The sequence below is a fragment of the Cydia amplana genome, chromosome 20, assembly GCF_948474715.1.
Source record: "Cydia amplana chromosome 20, ilCydAmpl1.1, whole genome shotgun sequence".
In the NCBI taxonomy this organism is placed as follows: Eukaryota; Metazoa; Arthropoda; class Insecta; order Lepidoptera; family Tortricidae; genus Cydia; species Cydia amplana.
This window is the reverse complement of record NC_086088.1, coordinates 10,844,562-10,870,532: the sequence shown is the minus strand read 5'-3', so window position 1 is coordinate 10,870,532 and position 25,971 is coordinate 10,844,562. Positions and strand designations below refer to the sequence as shown.

Here is a 25,971-nt window from a genome sequence, read left to right as displayed (position 1 = left end):
AAGTGTGTCCACATGAGAAGTCAAACTAGAGCCCTGCATCTCGTTCTAATTAGGGTGACCATAAGACATCTGTATGTGGGATATTAGGATAACATGGAATATATCAGTAGGGTTTTAAGTGGTCAGGTTTTTTTTTCATTTGTAGTCGGCCTCTTTCGCACTCACTCATGGTATGTTCATAAAGGTAGGCTTCCCTTTTGTCCACTTCAGCTTTTTTTTAAGTGTAAGCGTCATTGAAGATCTGTTTAGCAAATATGACGTTTTTTTAAAGTTGGTGCCTTTTTTCTATTGACGGAAATGTGTCCTACCTATAAAGAATCGATGTCATATATCAATTTGACACACCTAACAAAATATTATGTATAAATGAGAGTCTGTATGTTTAAGGAGTTAAGCACTTTGGTTTTAAATTTTGGCAATTGAAGGGATGTTTACAAAAACAACATACCTGACTACACTGGTTGACACCTGAAACGATTAACAATGTTCTTAAAAAAGTGTCAACCGGTCTAAGCAGTTATGTTGTTTTTGTAAACATCCCTTCAATTATTCTACAACAAATCTTAAATTAAACATGCCGAAATAAAGACATAAGGTACCTATTATGTTAAACTTACTTTTACATTACCTACGTTAATAATAAGAATTCTGTGAGACCGATTCAAAACGTGCCGACATCATAGTCACCCTAATGAGTTTGACAATGTTGTCTTGTATTTTTATAGTAAAATGTAATAATTGTGGCTTTCTTGTGAAACAATATTCCACAATTAGCAATTATTTCACTCCAACAACCTTTAACACAACATTTCTTCACAATTTTTAAGAAATTTCGCATTCACGTGTTTTGAAGAAATGTCATCAAGTTGGGGATACCAATTAATATTTAAAGTTACTACAAATTCTACCATACTAACATTTAGTTTTTTTTTGCTGTGTATGCGCTTGGTTTAATCAGTTAATAATATTGGCATCATAATTATTTATAAATTACTTAAAAGATATCAGAACTGTAGTCTGAATATAGCACTAAAATTGTATAAGAAGGTAATTAAATTCAGTAGTTTATTGATATAATTTCTACCACAATGGTATCTTTTTAACATTGGCAACATGTGCGAGTGAGACACAGGGCTCGGGTTTTTCTATCTCAAGTGGACCATTTTCTCTAGTCTGGTACGAACAACTTTCTGTCTCGGTGATAAGGTTCAAATTAGTATGGCAAAAAAAGTGACAACTCGCTCCAGTTTAAAAAATATAACTTCATGGTGGGCACATAGTGGGCATCATGCGCGAAAAAGTGCGCGAAGAGCGTTTAGTTCGCATCAATCATGACACGAACTTCACGCAGTTATATTAAATGGATAAATAGAAGATAGAGAGATTACAAAAAGCAATTAAATTAAAATCAATAAGAAATTTAATGAAATCTTACTGTTACGGAAAAGGTAAACAGTAAATAAGTATTAAAAACCGGGACGTAAATTGCATAAAAGTTGAACAAAACGCTTTTTTGGCGTCTATTCATACAACCGTTGAACGGTTAATTTCACGTAGCTTTAATTTAATTGAACTACCAAGTTGTAAATTTTATATTTAAATTAATCTTTTATTCTACTAATAACCAGTCTAACAAGTATTTAATGTTTTTTTGAAGTAATAACCTGCTTCTGCTACCAATTGAAAAAGTACCTTTTTTTAATATAATAAAAGCAAAAAAAAGCGAAATGGATTGCTAAAACGTGAAAATAACTTTTGCACAAATGTCAAATGGCTCCTTTGTGTTGTGATTGATTGATTTTCTATTTGTTTTGATCTCGAATCATTTTGCATTTTTTCTCATCATATCGGAAAGAATAATCAAACGTAATCATGTGGGACGAGGAGACGGAGACGGAGTGTGTCAGTGATATAGTGAGGCTGACGGCTTGGAAAGCTTCGGATACTTACGGGGTCCTTTACAATGATCTTATGCAGGAGGTCAAACATTCTGCGCCGGGCGCTAGGCTCTCTGCACGGCTGCGAACGGCACTTGAGAGGTAACTACCGTCCGCAACATTAAATTAATTGAAGGCATATCTACCCGTCATTATTTAAGCAAATTAAGAATCAATATCAATCACTTTATTTTTGTCATGAATAAGGAATGTAAAAGTGCAAGATCCTTTGAAATATGTGCCGTCAAGTAGGATAACTAGGAACAGCCGGGCTAGCACATGCTTAGCGCGACAGTATAAGGGCTGATACAGACAGCGTGCGAACTCGCTTGCGATTTTAGTTACATTGCGGACTCTTGGTTACGTCCAATTTATTTATAATAGAAATTCATACACAATGTTTATTGTTACTGAATAAATAAATATGAAATATGAAATTCAACCGACCAATCAAAATCTGCAATGTAATGAAACTGAGTTCTCGCATTGTCTAAATGAGCCCTAACTATGCAGACTATCCCCTGATGACCGTCGTCTCCTCTGCTCCCGGACACGCGACGGCTGCGCCCCCCTCTTCATCGCCTGTCGCCGTGGCAACCTGGAGGCTGTGGAGTATCTCGTCCACGTGTGCAATGCGGATCTGGAGCAGCGCGGCGTTTACGAGGTGAGGGTAAGCCACTATCATCTGTCGTCATCATCATCTTTCTTATTTACTGGCTGAGGCGTGTATACTATTTTTCTGTTGAGCGGAGCCGGCAAGCGGCAACTTAGATTAGCGCAGTGGGCCGAAAGTTAACGCTTTCCGGCCAGAGGGTAGTAAAATAAAGTCAATGTCAAAATATACTTTATTCATGTAGGCCTAGCAACAAGGACTTATGAATAGTAATTAGGCGTTACATATATATTATCTTAAGCTAATTATCAGAGTTATACAGACCAAATTTAAAACTAAGAATTTCACAAAAAGATCGTCAAACATAATTTTTTTTATAAAAAATACTAGTCTATAATGTTTCTAGAATAAAATCTAAATGTCAAAAAAAAACATATGATATCTTTTGTTAATATAACAACTTTAAATGCCATTTATTTGACTTCCAACCTAACTTTAATTTCCCAGGTTCCAGACGAGCGTTCAGTCCACTGCGTGACAGCGCTCTGGTGCGCGGCCGTGGCCGGCCACCTGCCCGTACTCCGCGCCCTGGCCGACGCCGGCGCCAAGCTGGACGCCGGCTCGGACTCGGGCTCCACCCCCGTCCGGAGTGCCTGCTTCATGACACACCTAGATATCGTCAAGTACGGCAAGCTAACACAAACCTAATGGTATAACTAGGGTTTGCACGATGGATCCGAAATGTATGGGAATATCAGCGGATCCGGATCCAGATCCGGATAATTTCATACATTTCGGATCCGGATTGCAAACCCTAGGTATAACACTGATTTAAACTTTCACGATTTTTACACATTGTGCCTAGTTTTACGCTTTTTACGCCTAGTGCGCAAAACGTTCAAGCTGATAAACAAGACCAAGTGCGGGTAGACGCTGGCTCGGACTCGGGCTCCACCCCCGTCCGGAGCGCCTGCTTCATGACACACCTAGATATCGTCAAGTACGGCAAGCTAACACAAACCTAATGGTACAGGGTGGCCAAATAAGAGGTATACACTTTATGTTTGAAATTTTATTCTATAAAACATAAAAAATATTAAGTATTCCTTGTTAAATATAATATGTAGGGTCAGCAATTACACATGGAAAATAATGTCAGACAAATGTCCACCTCTAGCAGCATGGCAGATGCGAACCCTTTTCATCGCGGTTTTCATCACTTTTTCACACATTTCTGGCGTTATCTCAGCGACAGTGTTTCGAATATTTTGTTTTAATTGCTGAAGGTTCGTTGACCTATTAGCATAGACACGTCCCTTTAGATAGCCCCACAGAAAAAAGTCAGGAGCTGTTAAATCAGGCGATCTTGGGGGCCAGTCAATGTCACCGTTTCTCGAAATTAATCGACTGGGAAACGTTATTTTTAATGTTTCTATTGTTTTTAATGATTAAAACATGTTGTTCCGTCGTAAAACGCTCCATAATAAATTTGCCGTATCTACACAAACTAATTTTCATGCAATAACTGTCATATTTACCGCCAAAATAAAATGGCGGCAAAAAAAAGTTGTATACCTCTAAGTTGGCCACCCTGTATAACACTGATTTAAACTTTCACGATTTTTACACATTGTGCCTAGTTTTACGCTTTTTACGCCTAGTGCGCAAAACGTTCAAGCTGATAAACAAGACCAAGTGCGGGTAGACGCTGGCTCGGACTCGGGCTCCACCCCCGTCCGGAGCGCCTGCTTCATCACACACCTAGATATTGTCAAGTACGGCAAGCTAACACAAACCTAATGGTCAGTGATCGGGGATTTCTATGCCACTTGGGGTGAATGACCTCAATCATTATGCTAGTATGGATATGCCGCGGGATTCCGGGATTCGTGTGCGATATAGGAGAGTGTTGGCATGTTACTGTTAATCAATTAATCATGCATTGCATATATTATTAATATTAATAATTAAAATTTTAAATTGAAAAATTGAAAACTTAATAATTTTTTGAATAATATTTTTTCTTTAAATCATAACCAACACTGTTTTTTTACAGTCCTTTATTTTATAAACGAATTACCAACACCGAAATAGCGTTTACTTTTAGAACAGTTTTGTTCCTATCGCGGGCCAAGTGGCGTATCCATATTACCATTTCGACTTGATATCCCGCGGTGTGGCATAGAAATCCCCGATCACTGCTGATGGTATAACACTGATTTAAACTTTCACGATTTTTACACATTGTGCCTAGTTTTACGCTTTTTACGCCTAGTGCGCAAAACGTTCAAGCTGATAAACAAGACCAAGTGCGGGTAGTTCGAAAAACTCGCGCGGTTAGAAGATGCTGATGTCAACTTAAGCCAGACTTCTCTGAGACCACCGGGACAACGCCGTCCTCGAAACGTCGGAGGTAAATCTTAAAACTTAGATACGCGATTAAGTCCCGGTGTACAACTTAATAACCTAATGGTACATTTATAGTTTTCATAGTGTCAAATGGTAGCCTCATCAATACATATTATAAAACAATGTCCCCTGCCGCGTCTGTCTTGTCTGTATGTTCGCGATAAACTCAAAAACTACTGAACGGATTTTCATGCGGTTTTCACTTATCAATAGAGTGATTCTTGAGGAATGTTTAGGTGTATAATTTGTAAAGGTTTGGTGTAAATTTATTGAACTACCTGTGCGAAGCCGGGGCGGGTCGCTAGTATCCATATATTCTGCTTTTGTGAAGGGTAAGGTTAAAATGATTGCTGTGAAAAGAGCCAATCATGTGAGGTACAAATCGATGGCTGTCAGATACCCCGCCATATCGTCAAGTACGACATATACTGATTGACGAACATTTATAGACCTACAATGATATTGTCATATACTCTGCTGTGAATGATAAGGTTACAAATGTTACAATGATCGATTTTAAGTAGGTACAATCCAAGAATACCGTCTAGAAATACCGTCATCTGCTGTTATCGGGACAAACTGTAAGTAAATTTAGGTATCTCTGAGCGTTTTCTAAAATAAATATTAAAAACCCGATTCTCCCAGATCCTGGTGTTTTTGGGTTCTTTCAACTCAGAATCACTAGCATATTCAATCCACATGATAAAAAAATTTACCCAAAATTTTGTATGAAAATTGTACATTCCACTACGTCACGTTACATACAAGTGAAATTTTTTCTCATACTAAAAACGTGACGTAATGGAATGGACATTTTGGGACATCTTTTTTTAATGGTAGGATGGAGAGTGCTGTCGATTCTGAGTAGAATGAGCCCAAGAATGTCCATATTTGAAAGAATCTGGTTTTCGATATTTATTTTAGAAAAAGCCCCTCTTTACTCAACAGGTGCAAATAAAACACAAGTTAGTTGTGCGAAAAATTCCATCCTAGGTTTTATAATTTTTCCTAATGTTCAGTCGACGTCAGAGATATGTTTACAATTTAAGCCTTATTGCAAAGGAGTAAGATGCAAAAGTGTAAACATATTTTTGACGCCGACTGTTCAAAGATTTTACTCATATTAATGATTGTTACAGATTCTTAGTGGAACGCGGTGCCGACATACACCGACCGAATCACAATGGCGGGACGTGTCTCATCAATTCTGTGCAATCGTTGCGGTTATGCACGTATCTCATCGACCACGGAGCTGAGGTGAATATTACAAAGTTTACCATGGTAAAAATGTCGTTAACAAGTTCGCAAAACCACATATCCTGCCTCGGGAAACATCAAAAAATGGACATCAAGAGCCCGCAAGAGTTTATCACAAATAAAAAAATAAAAAAAATCAGTCGAAATTTTTAGACGAGATATTTTACGAAATAGTATTATTTTATAAGAAGCGGGGATATTAAAACTTTTTGCAAAAAAGTTAAAGCTATATTTTGCTCATTACTTAAAATCATTACTTAAGTTTACCATACCACGATATTCATTTTCAGTGCCCCCTTTTTACCTATTATATAAAAATTACTTTCTGAGCAACCCCATACTCTTCATAAGCCACTACTTTATAATAGGGTGACACGTAGGGTTGCCAGATGGTCGGGATTCGGCGGGATTCTCCCGATTTTTAGCATGTGTTCCCGATTCCCGACAAAGTGTAAATTGTCCCGAAAAACAGCTTCACGTTATAAAACAATAATTTCAAGTTCCGAACTGTCGTCGAGCGAGCAAGCGACCCGCGTCGAGCCCGTCAGCGTGTATGCGAGGCGCGCGTGGCGAGATTGGCCGGAGCAGCTGACGTAGTGCCAATAATGTAAAATATCGTTGTTTTTAATACAATTAATTTAATTTGAATGGTTTTTTTTTTCCCCGACTTAAAGCCCAAAATCCCGAAAAATTGATATTTTTTCCCGATAATAGCGCCTTTCGATCTGGCAACCCTAGTGACACGGTAAATTCAACACGGTAAATGGGTGGATCAACTATTTCTTGTTGTTATTCTGTCCGGTCAGCCAAGAGACAATAGCATAGCATAGTTTGTTAGAAGCCATTGTCCACCACCTTCTTCTGACACGCTTGGTAGACAAGCGACCCTCTATGGAAAGAGTTTATAAGTTTCACAAAAAAGTGTGTTTGGAGAATTTAAATGCCTAAAAATCAGGTTTTAAAGAGTGACCCCTGGGTCAACGTAACCATGGCAACGAGTGACAAGAAAAAATTGATTCACCCAAATACTTTAACCATGCTGACGTTCTTTCAGGTCGACGCAACAGACATGCAACACAAAACCGCCCTGCACTACGCTATCCAAGAGCACCGCTTAGAAACAGCGCGTCTACTTCTAGCTAGAGGCGCCGACCCGCGCCTTACGTCTCGTGCCGGTGACGATGCGTTACGTACTGCCGCTTTAAAAGGAGCCAGTCAGGTATACAGGGTGGCCCATTTAGATCGGTCAGTATGGGAAAATCTGAAATTATAAGACATACGACGATCTCTTCTTAGGAACCATGTCATCGATTTTAGTAACAAGAAAAACTGCATTCATACATTAAAAAAAAATGTGTACTCAGCTCGGGAATTGAACCCGGACGTTTTGAAAAAAAAATATCTAAAATTATTTCTATTTAGATATCGATTGTGTAGGTCTTAAGCAGTAAATGTTACTATGAAACATGACGTCTGAAATGAATAAAATGCATTGTATTCATACCCTTTAATTTATTTTAGTATGTTTTCGAAATGGCCACCATTTTTTCCAATACATTTTACATAAAAAAAAATTAAATGTATGAATGCAGTTTTTCTTGTTACTAAAATCGATGACATGGTTCCTAAGAAGAGATCGTCGTATGTCTTATAGTTTCAGATTTTCCCATACTGACCGATCTAAATGGGCCACCCTGTATAATGTGTAGTTTTTTTTATTAGAAATAGGTAACCATTTGACCACAATCTCACCTGATGGTAAGTGCCGATGCAGTCTAGGATGGAACATGCTTACCTAAAAGATGTCTATTCACTCTTGATTTAAAAAGATCTAAGTTATAGTGGATTGGGAATAGATTTGCAGGAACTGAATTCCACTCCTTAGCCGTTCGCATGATAAATTTGTCGTAGTTCGTTATTTCCACGTAGTCGAAATATCGTGGTCACGGCACCAATTGTAATGCTTTTACAGATGTGACTAAGGGCACTGCTTAAAAAAATAGGTTTCCCAAAGCTGTACCTTCAACGGATTAGGCTGCGCATTGTCGACTATAAGTAAACAGTTTTCTAAATTTAGAAAAACATAAGGCTATAAATAGTATAAATATTTATCTTAATCCATGTTTTCCAGGTTCTTTAAACAGTCGATAAACTATACCCTCTCACCAGGTGGTGGCACTGTTAGCGGCGCGCGTCCGCTACGGCGCCTCCCGTCTCGCCGACGCGTACGAACTGTTAGGAGCCACTCAACTGGACGAATTCAACGATGTGTCCGCCTGTCTGGCGGCTTGGAGACGAGCCACTGCGCTTAGGCACGCTACGGGCCAATACGTGCCTAAAGTACCTGAACAGGTAAATTAATATCAACAAAAGTGCAAAGGTTAACCTAGCAACATGTGTCTAGTTTACGCATATGAGTTGTTAGGAGCGACTCAACTGGACGAATTCAACGATGTGTCCGCCTGTCTGGCGGCTTGGAGACGAGCCACTGCGCTTAGGCACGCTACGGGCCAATACGTGCCTAAAGTACCTGAACAGGTAAATTAATATCAACAAAAGTGCAAAGGTTAACCTAGCAACATGTGTCTAGTTTACGCATATGAGTTGTTAGGAGCGACTCAACTGGACGAATTCAACGATGTGTCCGCCTGTCTGGCGGCTTGGAGACGAGCTACTGCGCTTAGGCACGCTACGGGCCAATACGTGCCTAAAGTACCTGAACAGGTAAATTAATATCAACAAAAGTGCAAAGGTTAACCTAGCAACATGTCTCCAGTTTACGCATATGAGTTGTTAGGAGCGACTCAACTGGACGAATTCAACGATGTGTCCGCCTGTCTGGCGGCTTGGAGACGAGCTACTGCGCTTAGGCACGCTACGGGGCAATACGTGCCTAAAGTACCTGAACAGGTAAATTAATATCAACAAAAAGTAAAGGTTAACCTAGCAACATGTGTCTAGTTTACGGATATGAGTTGTTAGGAGCGACTCAACTGGAAGAATTCAACGACGTGTCGGCCTGTCTGGCGTCTTGGAGACGAGCCACTGCGCTTAGGCACGCTACGGGACAATACGTGCCTAAAGTACCTGAACAGGTAAATTAATATCAACAAAAAGTAAAGGTTAACCTAGCAACATGTCTCTAGTTTACGGATATGAGCTGTTCTGAGCGTCTCAAGTGGAAGAATTCAACGATGTGTCGGCCTGTCTGGCTGCTTGGAGACGAGCTACTGCGCTGAGGCACGCTACGCGGCAATACGTGCCTAAAGTACCTGAACAGGTAAACTAATATTAGTAAGAAATAGTTGATCATATAGTAAGAAAGATATACCCTGATAAAATTATATTTGGCCTTACTAAATACTAGTTTTTCTTTTATTTACTAGGAGCCGCGTAAGGCCCTGCTATACATGCGCGAATGGCGCACTATGGCAGAACTAGAAGCGTGCGCGGCCGACGCGGACACTTTACGCATACAGGTTGGTTTTATGCTGGTATAGGGATAATGACACATGTTGAATTTTATAACAAAATCTAGTAAAATAGATAGCAAATGAGCAATATTCCTTTCTTAGTGGACCCCTAGACCTTATAAGGAACCTACTTGCCAAATTTGGACTTTCTAGTGCCAGCGACCGTAGTATTGCTGCTTTCTAGAAAGCAGCAATATTGTGGGTATTTAAAAAAATATATGGAAATAATACAAAAATACAGCACCTGAAAGTTTCAATTTTTATTTTTTAACTTTTAAAAACGAAATAGGTAAGTAAGGATACCATTCGATTCCTCACCATTTTATCCAAAAAAAGATTGTAAGTATAGCAACTAATACATAAACGCAATATTTCACCGACAAAAATGCAAATTTTCTTGTTTTGTTCATACTTCAAGATGCGCTCTCAGTGACCTTGACGTCACGTTCACATAGCGACTTGTTAGGGGCGTTTCGCGAGTGAAATACGACTGCCGGACTTTGACTATCATTTCTGACTTTTGTATTGCTTTAATGCAATGGGTCCCATATAGACATTTGATCCTAAAAACAAACCTGATGGATTGATACCATAAATGAAAATTTGTCATGTAGCCTATTGCTGGTTTCACATGAGGCGGAAGAGTCAGTGCTGTTCAATCTACTGAGCCCCCCTCTCTCCCCCCTTGAAATCAGCGTTTTTAGGATAAAACGGAACCCTTATATTACAGGATCACTTGTGCGTCTGTGCGTGCATTTCCCGTACAAATTGCAGTCCGTCTGTATCAGACCTAAGAGAAATATGGAAAAATTCGAGAGTCAAATAGAAGCCGATATTTGCCAAACTTTAGTCAAAACTATTCTTAAATAAGTTTTTGGCAAAAATTTCATTTTTGGTACAAGCTTTTATCGCTGACTGTACTTTTCTTACGACAGACAACTAATACTCATCGAGACAATTCTAAAAACCCGTAACACAATTAGGTTGCGTTGTTTCATCACAGAGTTCCTATGGCCACCTCCTGTCTCCATCATCAGATCAGCTCACCCGACTTACATATGTATGCAAACTTTCAGCTTCATTGGAAGTCGGGAAGTAAGTCAAATTTAACTTGCAAGATTTGATCCGTACAAACCATAGACTAGGAATCCTCTAGACGGAGTTTAGAGCAATTATTTCATGAAACCGATGCTGCCAAAAATACTAGGGTGCGGGGGACGAGGTGAGCGAGTCCCGTGCCGTGATTGGTCCGTTCAAAGACACGGACGTCACACACAGACACTTTGACTTGAAAATGGAGTAAAACTACCGTATATTTGTGGCAGAGGGGGTAGCGCTGCTATGCTCAGTCTAGAGGATGTCTTGTCTGTGGTACAAACATACATTACATTGCAAGTTAAATAAAAGTTGCAATAAAACGATTCCTTTTGCTTATCAGGCGTTGCTGGTGTGTTGCCGGGTGTTAGGCAAGGAACACAAGGAACACGTCTTCCGACTCATGTACCGGTAAGGTCATCAACACAAATCACTTTTAGGGTTCCGTACCTCAAAGGGATAAAACAGAACCCTTATATCACTCGTGCGGCTGTCTCCGAAACTAATAGGTCTAAAATGTTTGAAAAAAATACACAAATTAGTTCTTTACCTATAGATGACAGGAAAACCTATTAGAAATGTGCAGTCAAGCGTGAGTTGGACATAATTAGGTACTTAGTTTTTCATCCGACCCGTATTGGTTTTTTAAAGACATTTTGGGTATTAATGTGCGGAACCCTTGGAACGCGAGTCCGACTCGCACTTGACCGGTTTTATTTTATAATAATTAAAAAAAACGAAAACCATAGTGTGGCCAGCCAATTTTCTCGCTGTTGGCGTTGGCAGTACAATTTAAAAATGTACATGCGGAAGGTTGAACTTTCTGATTAGTTCAATTTGCCGCTAGAAACGAATTGTTAGACAGATTATACATAGACTAAGAGAAACGCTATGGATTGATATTTTTTTGAAGTGAAAACTTCTTTAGCGGCGCTGTGTACATTTTGAGGTGGGGAAAAAATGTTGAACTGGCGACAGGTCACGTGACCGAGAGATTCGACAGATTGAAAATTCGTAAGACGGACACGTGACCTGATCGAAAAACTGTTACAATGTCATTGAGTTTTCACTTCTGCCGGCACTCCCGGAGTGCAACCCGTTGTTTTTTTTCTTTTAGCCAATACTTTAAGTAGTTTTATGTGAATATTATTTGTCATAGCGGAGCATCTTACGCGGACTCATTCCGGTATCAGCGCTGCATAGACTTATGGACGTGGGCGCTCGAGATACGACTCGAGAAGGATTCTATTCTATACCCTGGTAAGCCTATCTTTACTAGCTAGTAGCTATTAGCACAGAATAAATAATAGTACTAAGTACAGAAGACTCACTCTCTAACAAAACGTGTCTGTTACGATCAGCACAGATATGGCCGCTAGGTGGCGACAGCGCCACGCGCGGCTTATGGCTTTCCCCAAAATTGGGGCCGAACGGATGTACTTTTAGCTACCTGTAGCAAAGCGACGAAATCGCGGAGTGAGCCACGCCTACGTTTTTATGGGTGAAGCGAAGTATGACACTTTGAAATATGTTTTTTAGGGTTCCGTACCTCAAAAGGAAAAACCGGAACCCTTATAGGATCACTCGTGCGTCTGTCTGTATGTCCGACCTCCCCCTTTAAACTACGAAACTAATGGGTCTAAAATTTTGAAAAAAATACACACTATAGTTCTTGACCTATAGATGACAGGAAAACCTATTAGATATATGCAGTCAGGCGTGAGTCGGACTTGATGTACGCCCTTGTAACGCGAGTCCGACTCGCACTTGGCCGGCTTTTTTCGGCATTTTTTTTTCGGCTTTTTTTTTTTTTTCATTTTTTTTTTCTTATTTCATGTTCTCCAACATATGTATATTCAAACCAGTAATTAACAAGCAATTTACTTGAACAAAACTCTACAGAAGTTAGAGGTTTTTGTCACTTTTCAATACTTTGGAGGCCAATTTCTCCTCAATAGGTTGAGTTTGTACAGCTAAAAAAAATACGTGTCTGTTATTTTAGACTACTCTATAACTATATAAAAATAAATAAAATCGGAGCCGGACAGTTGGGTACCCTTCCTTGTGAGCTGAAACTTTACATACATAATAGGTAAGTTGGGTTTTGGTAAAAAGCTTATTTTCACCACACCAACTGGTAAATGCTCTCTTGATTGTTCAAAAACCGATAGCAAAAGTTGCATTTTATTCACATGTGAGGCAAAGTAATCAAATGCAAATTTCGAGTTTTCTTAATGTTTGCTGGTTAATTGACTTTTAAATGATGATTTTAAATGATAAATATTTAATTTATTTGGATTTGATTTGGTTTTATTTGTTTGATATCTTACAGTTCATATTTTCTTCGAGTTGGTGTGATGAAAAATTGTGTGTTTCACTCGGGGGCAAATTTTGTTTAACCCTCGTGCTTTGAACCCCTCTCAACGCCCAAGATTCCATTTTTCGAACCACTAGTTACGCTCGTGGTTCAAATGGTTCAATATTGCAATCTTTCGCTAGCTTGGGTATCAGTATAGCACGAGCGGTTAAACAACAACTTTGCCCCCTTGTAAAACAATAGTTATTTTCACCTCAGCAGCTCGAACAAGGGTACTTTGCTACTTAAAAACAGTGAGCAAAGTCGCATTTTGCTCACTGAGTGAGCAAAATCGCATTTTGCTCATTTTGTCTCACTCAGTGAGCAAAATGCGATTTTGCTCACTGTTTTTAAGTAGCAAAGTACCCTTGTTCGAGCTGCTGAGGTGAAAATAACTATTGTTTTATTGTCCAGACACTTGCCACACGGCGTGCGCGCTGACGCGGTTGCTGCTCGACGCGCGTGGCGCGCTGCCCGCTCAGCCGCACGAGGATGTGGTACACATCGCTGAACTACTCATGGACGCACTACCCGGTTGGTATACTTCTCTAACCTCATAAGGCCCAAGGTCCTACCTATAGTACCAATTCAGTTCGAAGTAATTTAAACCATGTTCAATTGGAACAGAGTCGCTTTTGCTTTGTTTCGTTCAATTTTTCAAACAATTACGCTATGACTTTCAATAATTATGTTAAACAAAGGGGTCCGGAATGAAACAAATTATATATATACTTACCTACATATACTAAACATAATAGACTCCCATCATTTTAACCCGCATTATTAATTTCTCACCATGCATAGGTACTTATATCTATTTATATATTATTATTATTATAGAATAGAGTGGTGCCGTTCTACAGAACGTACTCCGTTTTGTATGGTGAATGTTTTCGCTCGAGAATATTCCCTATAGTAAACGGAGAATAATAAATAAATATATATTAGGGGACATCTTACACAGATCAACCTAGCCCAAAACTAAGCAAAGGTGTTAAGTTTTGGGCTAGGTTGATCTTAAAACTATGGCTGATAGGCACACATACTTATATAGATAAAAACATACTTAGGTATGTACATAGCAAACGCCCATGACTCAAGAACAAATATTTGTGTTCATCACACAAAAAAAATAAAAATAAATAAATAAAACGTTTATTCAGAGATCTTTCTTATAACTAATTACATATATTCTTCTGCCAAACCACAGAGTGGTTTGTTGGCAGACGAGGCTCCTTTATGTATTTGCAAGCTAGGTAGTTGATAGGTAACTTAAACTTAGGTATCTACTTAACCCTTTACCTCATGCGCAGCCCTATATAGCAACTATTAAAGTTCATTTTTAAACAAATACTTTTTATTTATGACATGAAGTAAGGGGTCAACTCTATATTCTTAGCGTACAGTAAAAGAAAATCAAAATAAAATTAAAATGTAACGTATTATTGACTTTGTATTTTGTTTAATAAAAAATTGCTTAGTTTCTTTTTAAATGTTTGTTTTGTCATCCTTGTGGTCTTTAAATCCGACGGTAACTCATTATAGATCTTAGGGACTAAATATTTTCTACTTCTCTGGCCATAATAATTCGTAAAACTAGGTACCAGCAATTTATTACTATCTCTGTTTCTTATTAACCTTTGATTGACAATAGGTATTTTAAACTCATCATTACACATTTGTTCTAGAGCTAATACTAACTTGACTTTTTCATGGACTGTTAAAATATTACATTCTAAGAAGAGCTTTTCATAGGTAGTACTTTTACATTTTATTTTAGTTTTCTTGTCAACCATTAATTTCATGAATCTAATCTGCAGTGCCTTTATCTTATCTAGATACGTTTTAAATGTACGACCGTAACTTGACAGCCCATACGACAACAGCGAATCCACTAGAGCATAGTACACTGCATACATAGTAGCCCTATTTAACACGAACTTCAGGTGGTGGAATTTTGCAAGTACTGCTCTTAATTTATTGCATAAGCCATTTACATGTGGCTGCCATGAGAACTTATAATCTATAAGCAAGCCCAAGTACTTGTATTGTTCCACCACCTGGAGCTCGAATAACTGTTCTTATCGACAAATAAATGTTCTTATCGGGATTCGAACCCAGGACCATCGGCTTCATAGGCAGGGTCACTATCCACTAGGCCAGAACGTTCTCGAGAACGGCGCAACTCAAGTTATAGATACGGCGTGGTGTCCTAGGGTAATTCGGGTAATTCCACAGATCCAAGAACGGGGTCGTAAAGATTGTCATTTTTTAATTACTGTTTTATCTATTTTGTTTATATTTTTCCTGTACGTGTTAATTTTTGTCTGTATTCCTTAGCCTTAAGTTAATTATAAGTTAGGTCCTCACTGAAAATCAGCGCTGCGGCTTACCGTAGCATTACGCTGAGTGGGGGTCCTTTTTAACGTCTGTCTCATCTATGTATTCTATGTAATTATAGTTTGTAGCTTTCTAGTAGAGCCCGAAGGCTTATCCTATTGTCTATTGTTCAGTAAAACCGCACGTGCTACTTACCTGCAAAAAAGGTCTTATTTATTCTGATTGGCACCTGAGCGCAGGCTAGTCCAACGCTCAAAAAACCAGTGTAGGTGCGCTCTCCGATAACGCGCCTTTGTTACGCATCTCAATGACACATTTTAGACTGGTTCTGTAACGTTCGACTCGCCGGCACTCAGTAACCTAAGTACTGACCACACACATCGGGGTACAAAATATTTATCCATTAGTTCATTTTGAATCTTGTTGCAATTTCCTTAGGAGTTGTAATTCAATTACCTGGGTAAAGTGAACGAGCGATTTTTTATGCAGGTGGTTGTGGCACGTGGTACGAGCGGTTTTACTTACAATAGACAATAGGATTAGCCGTCGGGGTCTATTAGAAAGCTACAAACTATAACTGGTTTGGTTTGACGTAAATAAATTTACATATTTTCTAAAGTTTGTTGTAACCACTGACAATCCAACCTCTAGACTGAGCTTAGGCCAATTCTTTCATGAAACCGATGCTGCCAAAAATACGGGGGTGCGAGGGGACGAGGTGAGCGAATCCCGTGCCGTGATTGGTCCGTTCAAAGACACGGACCAATCACGGCACGGGATTGACTCGAAGATGGAGTAACGCTACCGTATGTGTGGCAGAGGGGGTAGCGCGACTATGCTATGTCTAGAGGTTGGATTGTCTGTGGTTGTAACCGTCCCTATATTTTACATATATTATGTGCTGACGTAATATTATATATTGTGTGTTGTTATTTTTGGATACTTTTAGTGTCGATTTGTAGAGAATTACAGCAAATAAAAAATATTATGGCGTGAAGAGCCGGTACACGGCTTCTTCGTGAACAAATTTCCGTATAATTTAATGCAGTTATTAAACATTTCTTGAACAAATTGACTGCATAAAGTGAGCTCTAAATCGAAAACGTCATATACCGTCCCCTTAAGCTAATTACTATTAAATGGCGAAATATATTTATTGTTGTGTGTGTGTGTGTGTGTGTGTGTAATACTTCAATTAATAAGTAATTCCGTTTCATTATAGTTAAGGGACTCTAACCACCTTGTTACAGTAATTTTGAATTTTTTTTTTTTTTTTTGTGTTGACATATTGTGTGTTGTTCCAGAGGCCCGCTCGTGGCTCGTGCCCCGGCCCGTGTTCAAGAAGCAAGCGGACACGTTCGACCGCGCGCTGCGCTGCCTGGCGCACCTGCTGCACCTGATGCTCGACACCGTCGGGGAGGAACGGGCTCACGTGAGCACATACATTATACTATGGACTAGAGATGCAACGGATAGTTGTTTGGCTGGATACCGGATACCGGATATCCGGCCTGGACCTGGCCGCCGGATATTCGGCCGGCGGAACTATACCTATATTTTGAGTTTTGCAGGTAGTGAACGTTCGCGCGGACACATTTCTAGGATCGTAACGAGTTTTAAGTTTTATCATGTCATTACGTAGTAAGTTCGTTTAGGAAGCGCTGGTGGCCTAGCGGTAAGAGCGTGCGACTTGCAATCCGGAGGTCGCGGGTTCGAACCCCGGCTCGTACCAATGAGTTTTTCGGAACTTATGTACGAAATATCATTTGATATTTACCAGTCGCTTTTCGGTGAAGGAAAACATCGTGAGGAAACCGGACTAATCCCAATACGGGCCTAGTTTACCCTCTGGGTTGGAAGGTCAGATGGCAGTCGCTTTCGTAAAACTAGTGCCCACGCCAATTACTGGGATTAGTTGCCAAGCGGACCCCAGGCTCCCATGAGCCGTGGCAAAATGCCGGGACAACGCGAGGAAGATGATGATTACGTAGTAAGTTCGTTTATAGTTACAAGTGCGCGCGCGTATTTTTGTGTAAACAAATAAGTGTATTGTGTGACATTGGTTACGTATTCATTTATATCTACTGTGTCGTTAGCAATATGACCGTGACTGTTTTTTAGATTCCATTAAGATAAGATAAGATAAAGATAAGATAAAAGATAGTTTATTCAAGTAGGCATAATTACAATGCGCTTATGAACGTCAAATAAAGCTAGGTAGACCGGCTCCAACCCTACACCTCTGCCCCGAGAAGATTTAAATCCCCCCTCAATTGGAGGAGGGTATCCCAATATGGGACCGGCAACAAACTCGGCGGGACACATCTTTTCAAAAATAATTACATCTTATAATTAACATGCATTACGAGAAAATAAGGGAAAAAATACAATTTAAATTACTATAGAATTCATGCAATTATACACATAAGGTGTAATAGAAATTTGATTTAGAAAATATACATATGTACATGGAATCATACAAAATCGTAGCTCTTTCAGAAAACATATCAAATTCTTACAAAAGGAAAAGAAAATAAAGTTATTAAAAGAAATGGGAAAACATATTATATAAATCTGATTGATTATTATTAATTACCAACATATAATATTTGATGTGCTTTCCTGCTTACCTGAGCTGTGTCACCTATAACTCTATACATAATACAATGTTTTTAATTGCTACTACTTTTTATTAGTTAGTTTCTGGTTTGGACCATGCATGTTTGTCTGTCAAGTAGTCCTCGACTCTGTAATAAGCTTTTAACATCAATGACTTTTTTAAGTAATTCTTAAGAGCTGGAAAGGGTAATCTTAAAGCATTCTCAGGTAACTTGTTATAAAAATGAATGCATTGCCCAACGAATGACTTTTGTACTTTACGGACACGAAACTTTCTGATAGCAAGCTTATTTCTATTTCTAGTGTTAAAGTTATGGACATCAGAATTCTTAGTGAAGGAGTCTAGATTCTTAATAACATAAATAATACTATCATATATGTATTGGGAAGCTACAGTTAAAATATTAATTTCTTTGAAAAGTTCTCTTAATGATTCACGCGCTCTTAAGTTATATATAGAACGAATGGCTCTCTTTTGTAAGACAAATATAGTCTGTATGTCAGCTGCTTTGCCCCAAACCAGAATACCATATGACATTACACTATGAAAATAACTATAATAAACAAGGCGAGCTGTTTCAACATTAGTCAGTTGTCTAATTCTCCTCACGGCGTAAGCGGCCGAACTTAATTTGTTAGCTAGTGTTCAGATATGAGGACTCCATTGTAGATTTTTGTCCAATGTTAAACCAAGAAACAGAGCTTTATCTACCATCTCTAAGCATTCATTATTCAAAAGTATTTTAGTATCGACTGGTTTAACATTCGGCAAAGAAAATCTAATACATTTGGTTTTCTTAGCATTAAGAAGCAAATTGTTCATAGTAAACCAGTTAAGTACATTAACGAGTGTGCTGTTAATTACACTATAATCGGTAGATTTCCGATCAACCTTAAAAAGTAATGATGTGTCATCAGCAAAAAGAACTATTTCACAAAGATTTTCTACTATACATGGCAAATCATTTATATAAACCAAAAACAGGAATGGACCCAAAATAGAACCTTGCGGCACTCCTAATTGGACTACAGCTCCGCTAGACTGGGTTTTGTTTACAACAACTGTTTGTGTTCTATTGCTAAGGTAAGAAGACATAAAGTTTAGGGCATTTTCTGACAGACCATAGTGTTCTAATTTCAAAATGAGCGTTCCATGATCCACACAATCAAATGCTTTAGAAAGATCACAAAATATGCCAATTGCATCACAAGAATTTTCCCAAATATTATAAATATGTTTAATGAGTACCGAAGCAGCATCGGTCGTGGAACGGCCCTTTGTGAAACCAAACTGATTGCTTGTAAGTAAAGTATGTCTGTTGAAGTGACCCAGTAGATCATTTAACATTAATTTTTCAAAAACTTTACTTAGTACAGGAAGTATTGATATTGGTCGGAAATTAGCCATATTACTCGAGTCACCAGATTTAAAAAGAGGAATGACTTTACTATATTTCATAAGATCTGGAAAGACGCCTTGTGAAATTGAAATATTATAAATTACGGCTAAGTAAGGCGCTATTACGTCTATGACATGACTAATGACTCGAACTGATGTTCCCCATAAATCTTCCGTTTTCTTTAAATTGAGTGACTTGAATGTTTTAACAATATTTGCTGAATCTACTTGACTAAACTCAAAGTTAATATTACATTTCTTAACATTAGCGCAAAGTAAGGAATGAGCTCGAGACGAACATTTTTTACCCCAATGTGTTAATTTTACTATCCGGTATCCGGCCGGATAGTAAGTTACTATCCGGTATCCGGCCGGATACAAAAATAACGGCCGGATACCGGATAGTAACCGGATATCCGGTGCATCTCTACTATGGACTACTAGCGACCCGCCCCGGCTTCGCACGGGTTCACTAATTATACATAAACCCTCTTGAATCACTCGTGGCTGGTTACGGCCCGTGTTCAAGAACTATACATACGGTCGAAAGTATCATCTCGTACCTTGTCACAATGACAATCAATATGAAAGTCCGTAGAGACCTCATAATGTCACTGTGACAAGGTAAATAATGGGTCATAAATTAAAACTTTCGACTATACAAGTCTCTTAAATTTAAATTTTATAAATCTCTCTTTCTTTCTAGTCTCTTTTTGAGTAATTGAATTTAAACTGTTGTGAGACGTACTGACATATTATGTCGCGCGAGTGACTAAAAACCAGTCATACTAAACCGTAAAATTATTCAAAGTTTTTTTGAGTATTTTTTTGTTTCTTTATAAATTGTACACCAAGTTACAAATGAGTCACTTGAAATAGAAAAACGCTGTTTAAAAATCAGTAACTATTACTTAAGAAAGCAAAAGAATTTAAATAATCGTATACGATTCATAATTACCCTTTGTTACATATTTGCCGTGACGTATTTTTCAAATGTGTTATCCAATAAAAAGACATTTAGTGCCCTCGCCTAGAGCACTATTTATATATCTGTGGCGCACCACAATACTGGCTGCCCACAACCCGTCTACAAGTCTACGTCAACGTGTCATTCATGTCACTTCGACACAACTAAATTTTCCTTCTACACGGAAGCCTAAATCTTATTTAATCCTATTGTAATATATTCGCTGTAAATATTCTCTCATTATATGTAAATATTCATCATCTCTATCTGCGCGTATTATTTGATATATAAATAGAGCTCTAGGCGAGGGCACTAAATTGGTGACCCCGACAAAATTGTTTACCTTTTTTCTAATGCTGAAAGAAACGAACTATATTTTTTTTTTTGCGCAGGTACACCGTCGCATGCGTCGCGTAGTGGAACTGCAGCTCCGCTCAGCGCACACTTGCGACACACTGCTCCACCTCTCTGTCTCTCGCCTGACAGTCATCCGTTCCTCTTACTGCGGGGAGGAAGCAGGCGCCCTGTTCCCTAGCGCGAGTCTGGCTAAGGCGTTACTGGCTGCAGGTAACACCATCAAATATCTGGCAATACAACTTTTGTCAGGTAAATTTGGGCGTCAAGGGAACAGAGTCCAACGCGAGGCCGAAAGTCAAGCTGCTGGGAGTTAGAGCGTTTAAGATAGACGGGGAAGTTGCAGGAAGCGCACACTTGCGACACACTCCTCCACCTCTCTGTCTCTCGCCTGACAGTCATCCGTTCCTCTTACTGCGGGGAGGAAGCAGGCGCCTTGTTCCCTAGCGCGAGTCTGGCTAAGGCGTTACTGGCTGCAGGTAACACCATCAAATATCTGGCAAGCCAACTTTTGTCAGGTAAATTTGAAAGATGTAGGCGCAAGGTCAAGAGAACAGAGTCCAACGCGGGGCCGAAAGTCAAGCTGCTGGGAGTTAGGGCGTTTAAGATTGTTGGGGAAGTTGCAGGAAGCGCACACTTGCGACACACTCCTCCACCGAGAGGTGTCTCTCGCCTGACAGTCATCCGTTCCTCTTACTGCGGGGAGGAAGCGGGCGCCCTGTTCCCTAGCGCGAGTCTAGCTAAGGCGTTACTGGCTGCAGGTAACACTATCAAATATAGTCTGGCATGCCAACTTTTGTCAGGTAAATTTGGGCGTCAAGAGAACAGAGTCCAACGCGAGGCCGAAAGTCGAGCTGGTGGGAGTTAGTGCATTTAAGATAGTTGGGGAAGTTGCAGGAAGCGCACACTTGCGACACAAGTGCATTTAAGATAGTTGGGGAAGTTGCAGGAAGCGCACACTTGCGACACACTCCTCCACCTCTGTCTCTCGTCTGACAGTCATCCGTTCCTCTTACTGCGGGGAGGAAGCAGGCGCCCTGTTCCCTAGCGCGAGTCTGGCTAAGGCGTTACTGGCTGCAGGTAACACCATCAAATATCTGGCAAGCCAACTTTTATCAGGTAAATTTGAAAGATGTAGGCGCAAGGTCAAGAGAACAGAGTCCAACGCGAGGCCGAAAGTCAAGCTGCTGGGAGTTAGAGCGTTTAAGATAGTTGGGGAAGTTGCAGGAAGCGCACACTTGCGACACACTCCTCCACCGAGAGGTGTCTCTCGCCTCACAGTCATCTGTTCCTCTTACTGTGGGGAGGAAGCAGGCGCCTTGTTCCCTAGCGCCAGTCTGGCTAAGGCGTTACTGGCTGCAGGTAACACCGTCAAATATCTGGCAAGCCAACTTTTGTCAGGTAAATTTGAAAGATGTAGGCGCAAGGGGCGTCAAGAGGACAGAGTCCAACGCGAGGCCGAAAGTCAAGCTGCTGGGAGTTAAGGCAGGGGAAGTTGCAGGAAGCGCACACTTGGGACACACTCCTCGACCTCTCTGTCTCTCGCCTGACAGTCATCCGTTCCTCTTACTGCGGGGAGGAAGCAGGCGCCCTGTTCCCTAGCGCGAGTCTGGCTAAGGCGTTACTGGCTGCAGGTCTAGTGAGTTTCGCTCTAATTGGTATTAATATAACTCGAGTACTAACAGTGATGTGCTTAGTGGTTTCAAGTAATGCTACGAAATAACGCTAGATGGCGTTAACCTCAACATAAGTTTTCACTTCTGCCGGCACTCCCGGAGTGCAACCCATTGTTTTTTTTATTTCAGGAGCTGACCCGCTGCGCCGCAACACGGCCCGCTGCACCGCGCTGCACGTGGCCGTGCTGCCTTACAACTTTAGCTCCGCGCTGGTGGAAGCCCTGCTAGCGGGCGGCGCGCACCTCGACCAGCCCAACAAGTTCGGCGACTCGGCGCGCGAGCTACTCGCGCTAAACTCGAACAGCAGCGTGCAAGTGCTGCGCCACGTCACGCTAGCGTGTCTGGCAGCTAGGGCTCTGTGCAGACACAAGCCGAATTTAGAGCTAGACTCCCCAATGATACCGAGGCATCTCGTGCAGTTCTTGGATTTACATCGCCCTTAGTTCTTTCCAATTTGTCACATTTCTGTTTGTTACAATTCTGTCACTTTCAAGTTTTGTCACACATTTCAATTTTGTCACAATTTTTATTTCTGTCGCATTTCTTGCTGTAAGACTAGACTTTCTAAATGCTTCGTTATAGCGCGCTGCTCGCGTTCAACGCCAACAGCAGCGTGCGCGTGCTGCGGCACGTCACGCTAGCGTGTCTGGCAGCTAGGGCGCTGTGCAGGCACAAGCCAAATTTAGAGTTAGATTCCCCAATGATACCGAGGCATGTCGTGCAGTTCTTGGATTTACATCGACCTTAGTTTCCGTTTTATCACATTTCTGTTTTGTTACAATTTTGTCACTTTCAAGATTTGTCACACATTTCAATTTTGGTACGAACATCTTCAGCTCCCCGCTGGTGGAAGCCCTGTTGGCGGGCGGCGCGCACCTCGACCAGCCCAACAAGTTCGGCGACCCGGCGCGCGAGCTACTCGCGCTAAACTCGAACAGCAGCGTGCGAGTGCTGCGCCACGTCACGCTAGCATGTCTGGCGGCTAGGGCTCTGTGCAGACACAAGCCGAATTTAGAGCTAGACTCCCCAATGATACCGAGGCATCTCGTGCAGTTCTTGGATTTACATCGCCCTTAGTTCGTTCTAATATGTCATATTTCTGTTTTGTTACAATTCTGTCACTTTCAAGATTTGTCACACATTTCAATTTTGGTACGAACATCTTCAGCTCCCCGCTGGTGGAAGCCCTGCTGGCGGGCGGCGCGCACCTCGACCAGCCCAACAAGTTCGGCGACTCGGCGCGCGAGCTACTCGCGCTAAACTCGAACAGCAGCGTGCGAGTGCTGCGCCACGTCACGCTAGCGTGTCTGGCAGCTAGGGCGCTGTGCAGACACAAGCCGAATTTAGAGCTAGACTCCCCAATGATACCGAGGCATCTCGTGCAGTTCTTGGATTTACATCGCCCTTAGTTCGTTCTAATATCTCATATTTCTGTTTTGTTACAATTTTGTCACTTTCAAGATTTGTCACACATTTCAATTTTGGTACGAACATCTTCAGCTCCCCGCTGGTGGAAGCCCTGCTGGCGGGCGGCGCGCACCTCGACCAGCCCAACAAGTTCGGCGACTCGGCGCGCGAGCTACTCGCGCTAAACTCGAACAGCAGCGTGCGAGTGCTGCGCCACGTCACGCTAGCATGTCTGGCGGCTAGGGCTCTGTGCAGACACAAGCCAAATTTAGAGCTAGACTCCCCAATGATAGCGAGGCATCTCGTGCAGTTCTTGGATTTACATCGACCTTAGTTTCCGTTTTGTCACATTTCTGTTTTGTTACAATTCTGTCACTTTCAAGATTTGTCACACATTTCAATTTTGGTACGAACATCTTCAGCTCCCCGCTGGTGGAAGCCCTGTTGGCGGGCGGCGCGCACCTCGACCAGCCCAACAAGTTCGGCGACTCGGCGCGCGAGCTACTCGCGCTAAACTCGAACAGCAGCGTGCGAGTGCTGCGGCACGTCACGCTAGCATGTCTGGCGGCTAGGGCTCTGTGCAGACACAAGCCGAATTTAGAGCTAGACTCCCCAATGATACCGAGGCATCTCGTGCAGTTCTTGGATTTACATCGACCTTAGTTTCCGTTTTGTCACATTTCTGTTTTGTTACAATTCTGTCACTTTCAAGATTTGTCACACATTTCAATTTTGGTACGAACATCTTCAGCTCCGCGCTGGTGGAAGCCCTGTTGGCGGGCGGCGCGCACCTCGACCAGCCCAACAAGTTCGGCGACTCGGCGCGCGAGCTACTCGCGCTAAACTCGAACAGCAGCGTGCGAGTGCTGCGCCACGTCACGCTAGCATGTCTGGCGGCTAGGGCTCTGTGCAGACACAAGCCAAATTTAGAGCTAGACTCCCCAATGATACCGAGGCATCTCGTGCAGTTCTTGGATTTACATCGCCCTTAGTTCGTTCTAATATGTCATATTTCAGTTTTGTTACAATTTTGTCACTTTCAAGATTTGTCACACATTTCAATTTTGTCACAATTTTTATTTTTGTCGCATTTCTTGCTGTAAGACTAGACTTTCTAAATGCTTCGTTATAGCGAACTGCTCGCGCTCAACGCCAACAGCAGCGTGCGCGTGCTGCGGCACGTCACGCTGGCGTGTCTGGCAGCTAGGGCGCTGTCAGGCGTAGCTCACTCCGCAATTTCGTCGCTTTGCTACAGGTAGCTAAAAGTACATCCGTTCCGACCCCAATTTTGGGGAAAGCCATAAGCCGCGCGTGGCGCTGTCGCCACCTAGCGGCCATATCTGTGCTGATCGTAACAGACGCGTTTTGTTAGAGAGTGAGTCTTCTGTACTTAGTACTATTATTTATTCTGTGGCGCTGTGCAGACATGCGCCGGGTTTGGAGTTAGACTCCCCAATGATACCGAGGCATCTCGTGCAGTTCTTGGATTTACATCGCCCTTAGTTCTTTCTAATTTGTCATATTTCTGTTTTGTTACAATTTTGTCACTTTCAAGATTTGTCACACTTCCGTTATGTAACATTTCAATTTAGTCACAATTTTTATTTTTTTTGCATTTTTAGTTTTGTAAACAGTTGTGTCACTTTCAAGATTTATCACGCTTCCATTTTGTCGCATTTCAGATATATTTTGGTTTTAAATTCAGTCATACAATCAAGATATGTCACAAATCAATTCAATCACTGTCACACTGTTATGTCACATACTTCGGTAAGCAACGCGCATGTAACAACCCTGGACTTGCACGCGTCCATAAGCTACGGTAGCCACTTACCAGGCGGGCCGTATGCTTGTTTACCCACGTGTGCTTACATTTGCAGGAATAAATACTAGTAATTAATCATATTCGGTGTCAATATTGTAAGTACTTTGCTAGAACAATGTACCATAATTAACATGTATAAATAAAAATATGTAAGATAGTAATTTTAGAAAATTTCGCGAACGGCAGTTGTTGAGATAACTGTTTATTGGTATTAATGTGATATTTTAGAAAAAATCTCGTTATA

The 25,971-nt window shown here is 40.9% G+C and overlaps 1 protein-coding gene across 1 annotated transcript; it reads left to right on the top strand.

Annotated features, from left to right (window-relative positions):
• The first annotated feature begins 1,777 nt into the window (after positions 1 to 1,777).
• LOC134657753 (protein fem-1 homolog A-A) lies at positions 1,778 to 24,894 on the top strand. Its single transcript, XM_063513318.1, is given in 19 exon segments — positions 1,778 to 2,039; positions 2,451 to 2,601; positions 3,058 to 3,233; positions 6,099 to 6,216; positions 7,271 to 7,435; positions 8,386 to 8,619; positions 9,615 to 9,695; positions 11,128 to 11,195; positions 11,944 to 12,044; positions 13,555 to 13,674; positions 16,785 to 16,912; positions 20,858 to 21,032; positions 22,625 to 22,937; positions 23,078 to 23,206; positions 23,332 to 23,571; positions 23,664 to 23,903; positions 23,996 to 24,235; positions 24,325 to 24,564; positions 24,654 to 24,894. Coding segments are annotated over 19 exon segments (3,327 nt in total). The 5' UTR covers positions 1,778 to 1,872.
• Positions 24,895 to 25,971: the final 1,077 nt, after the last annotated feature.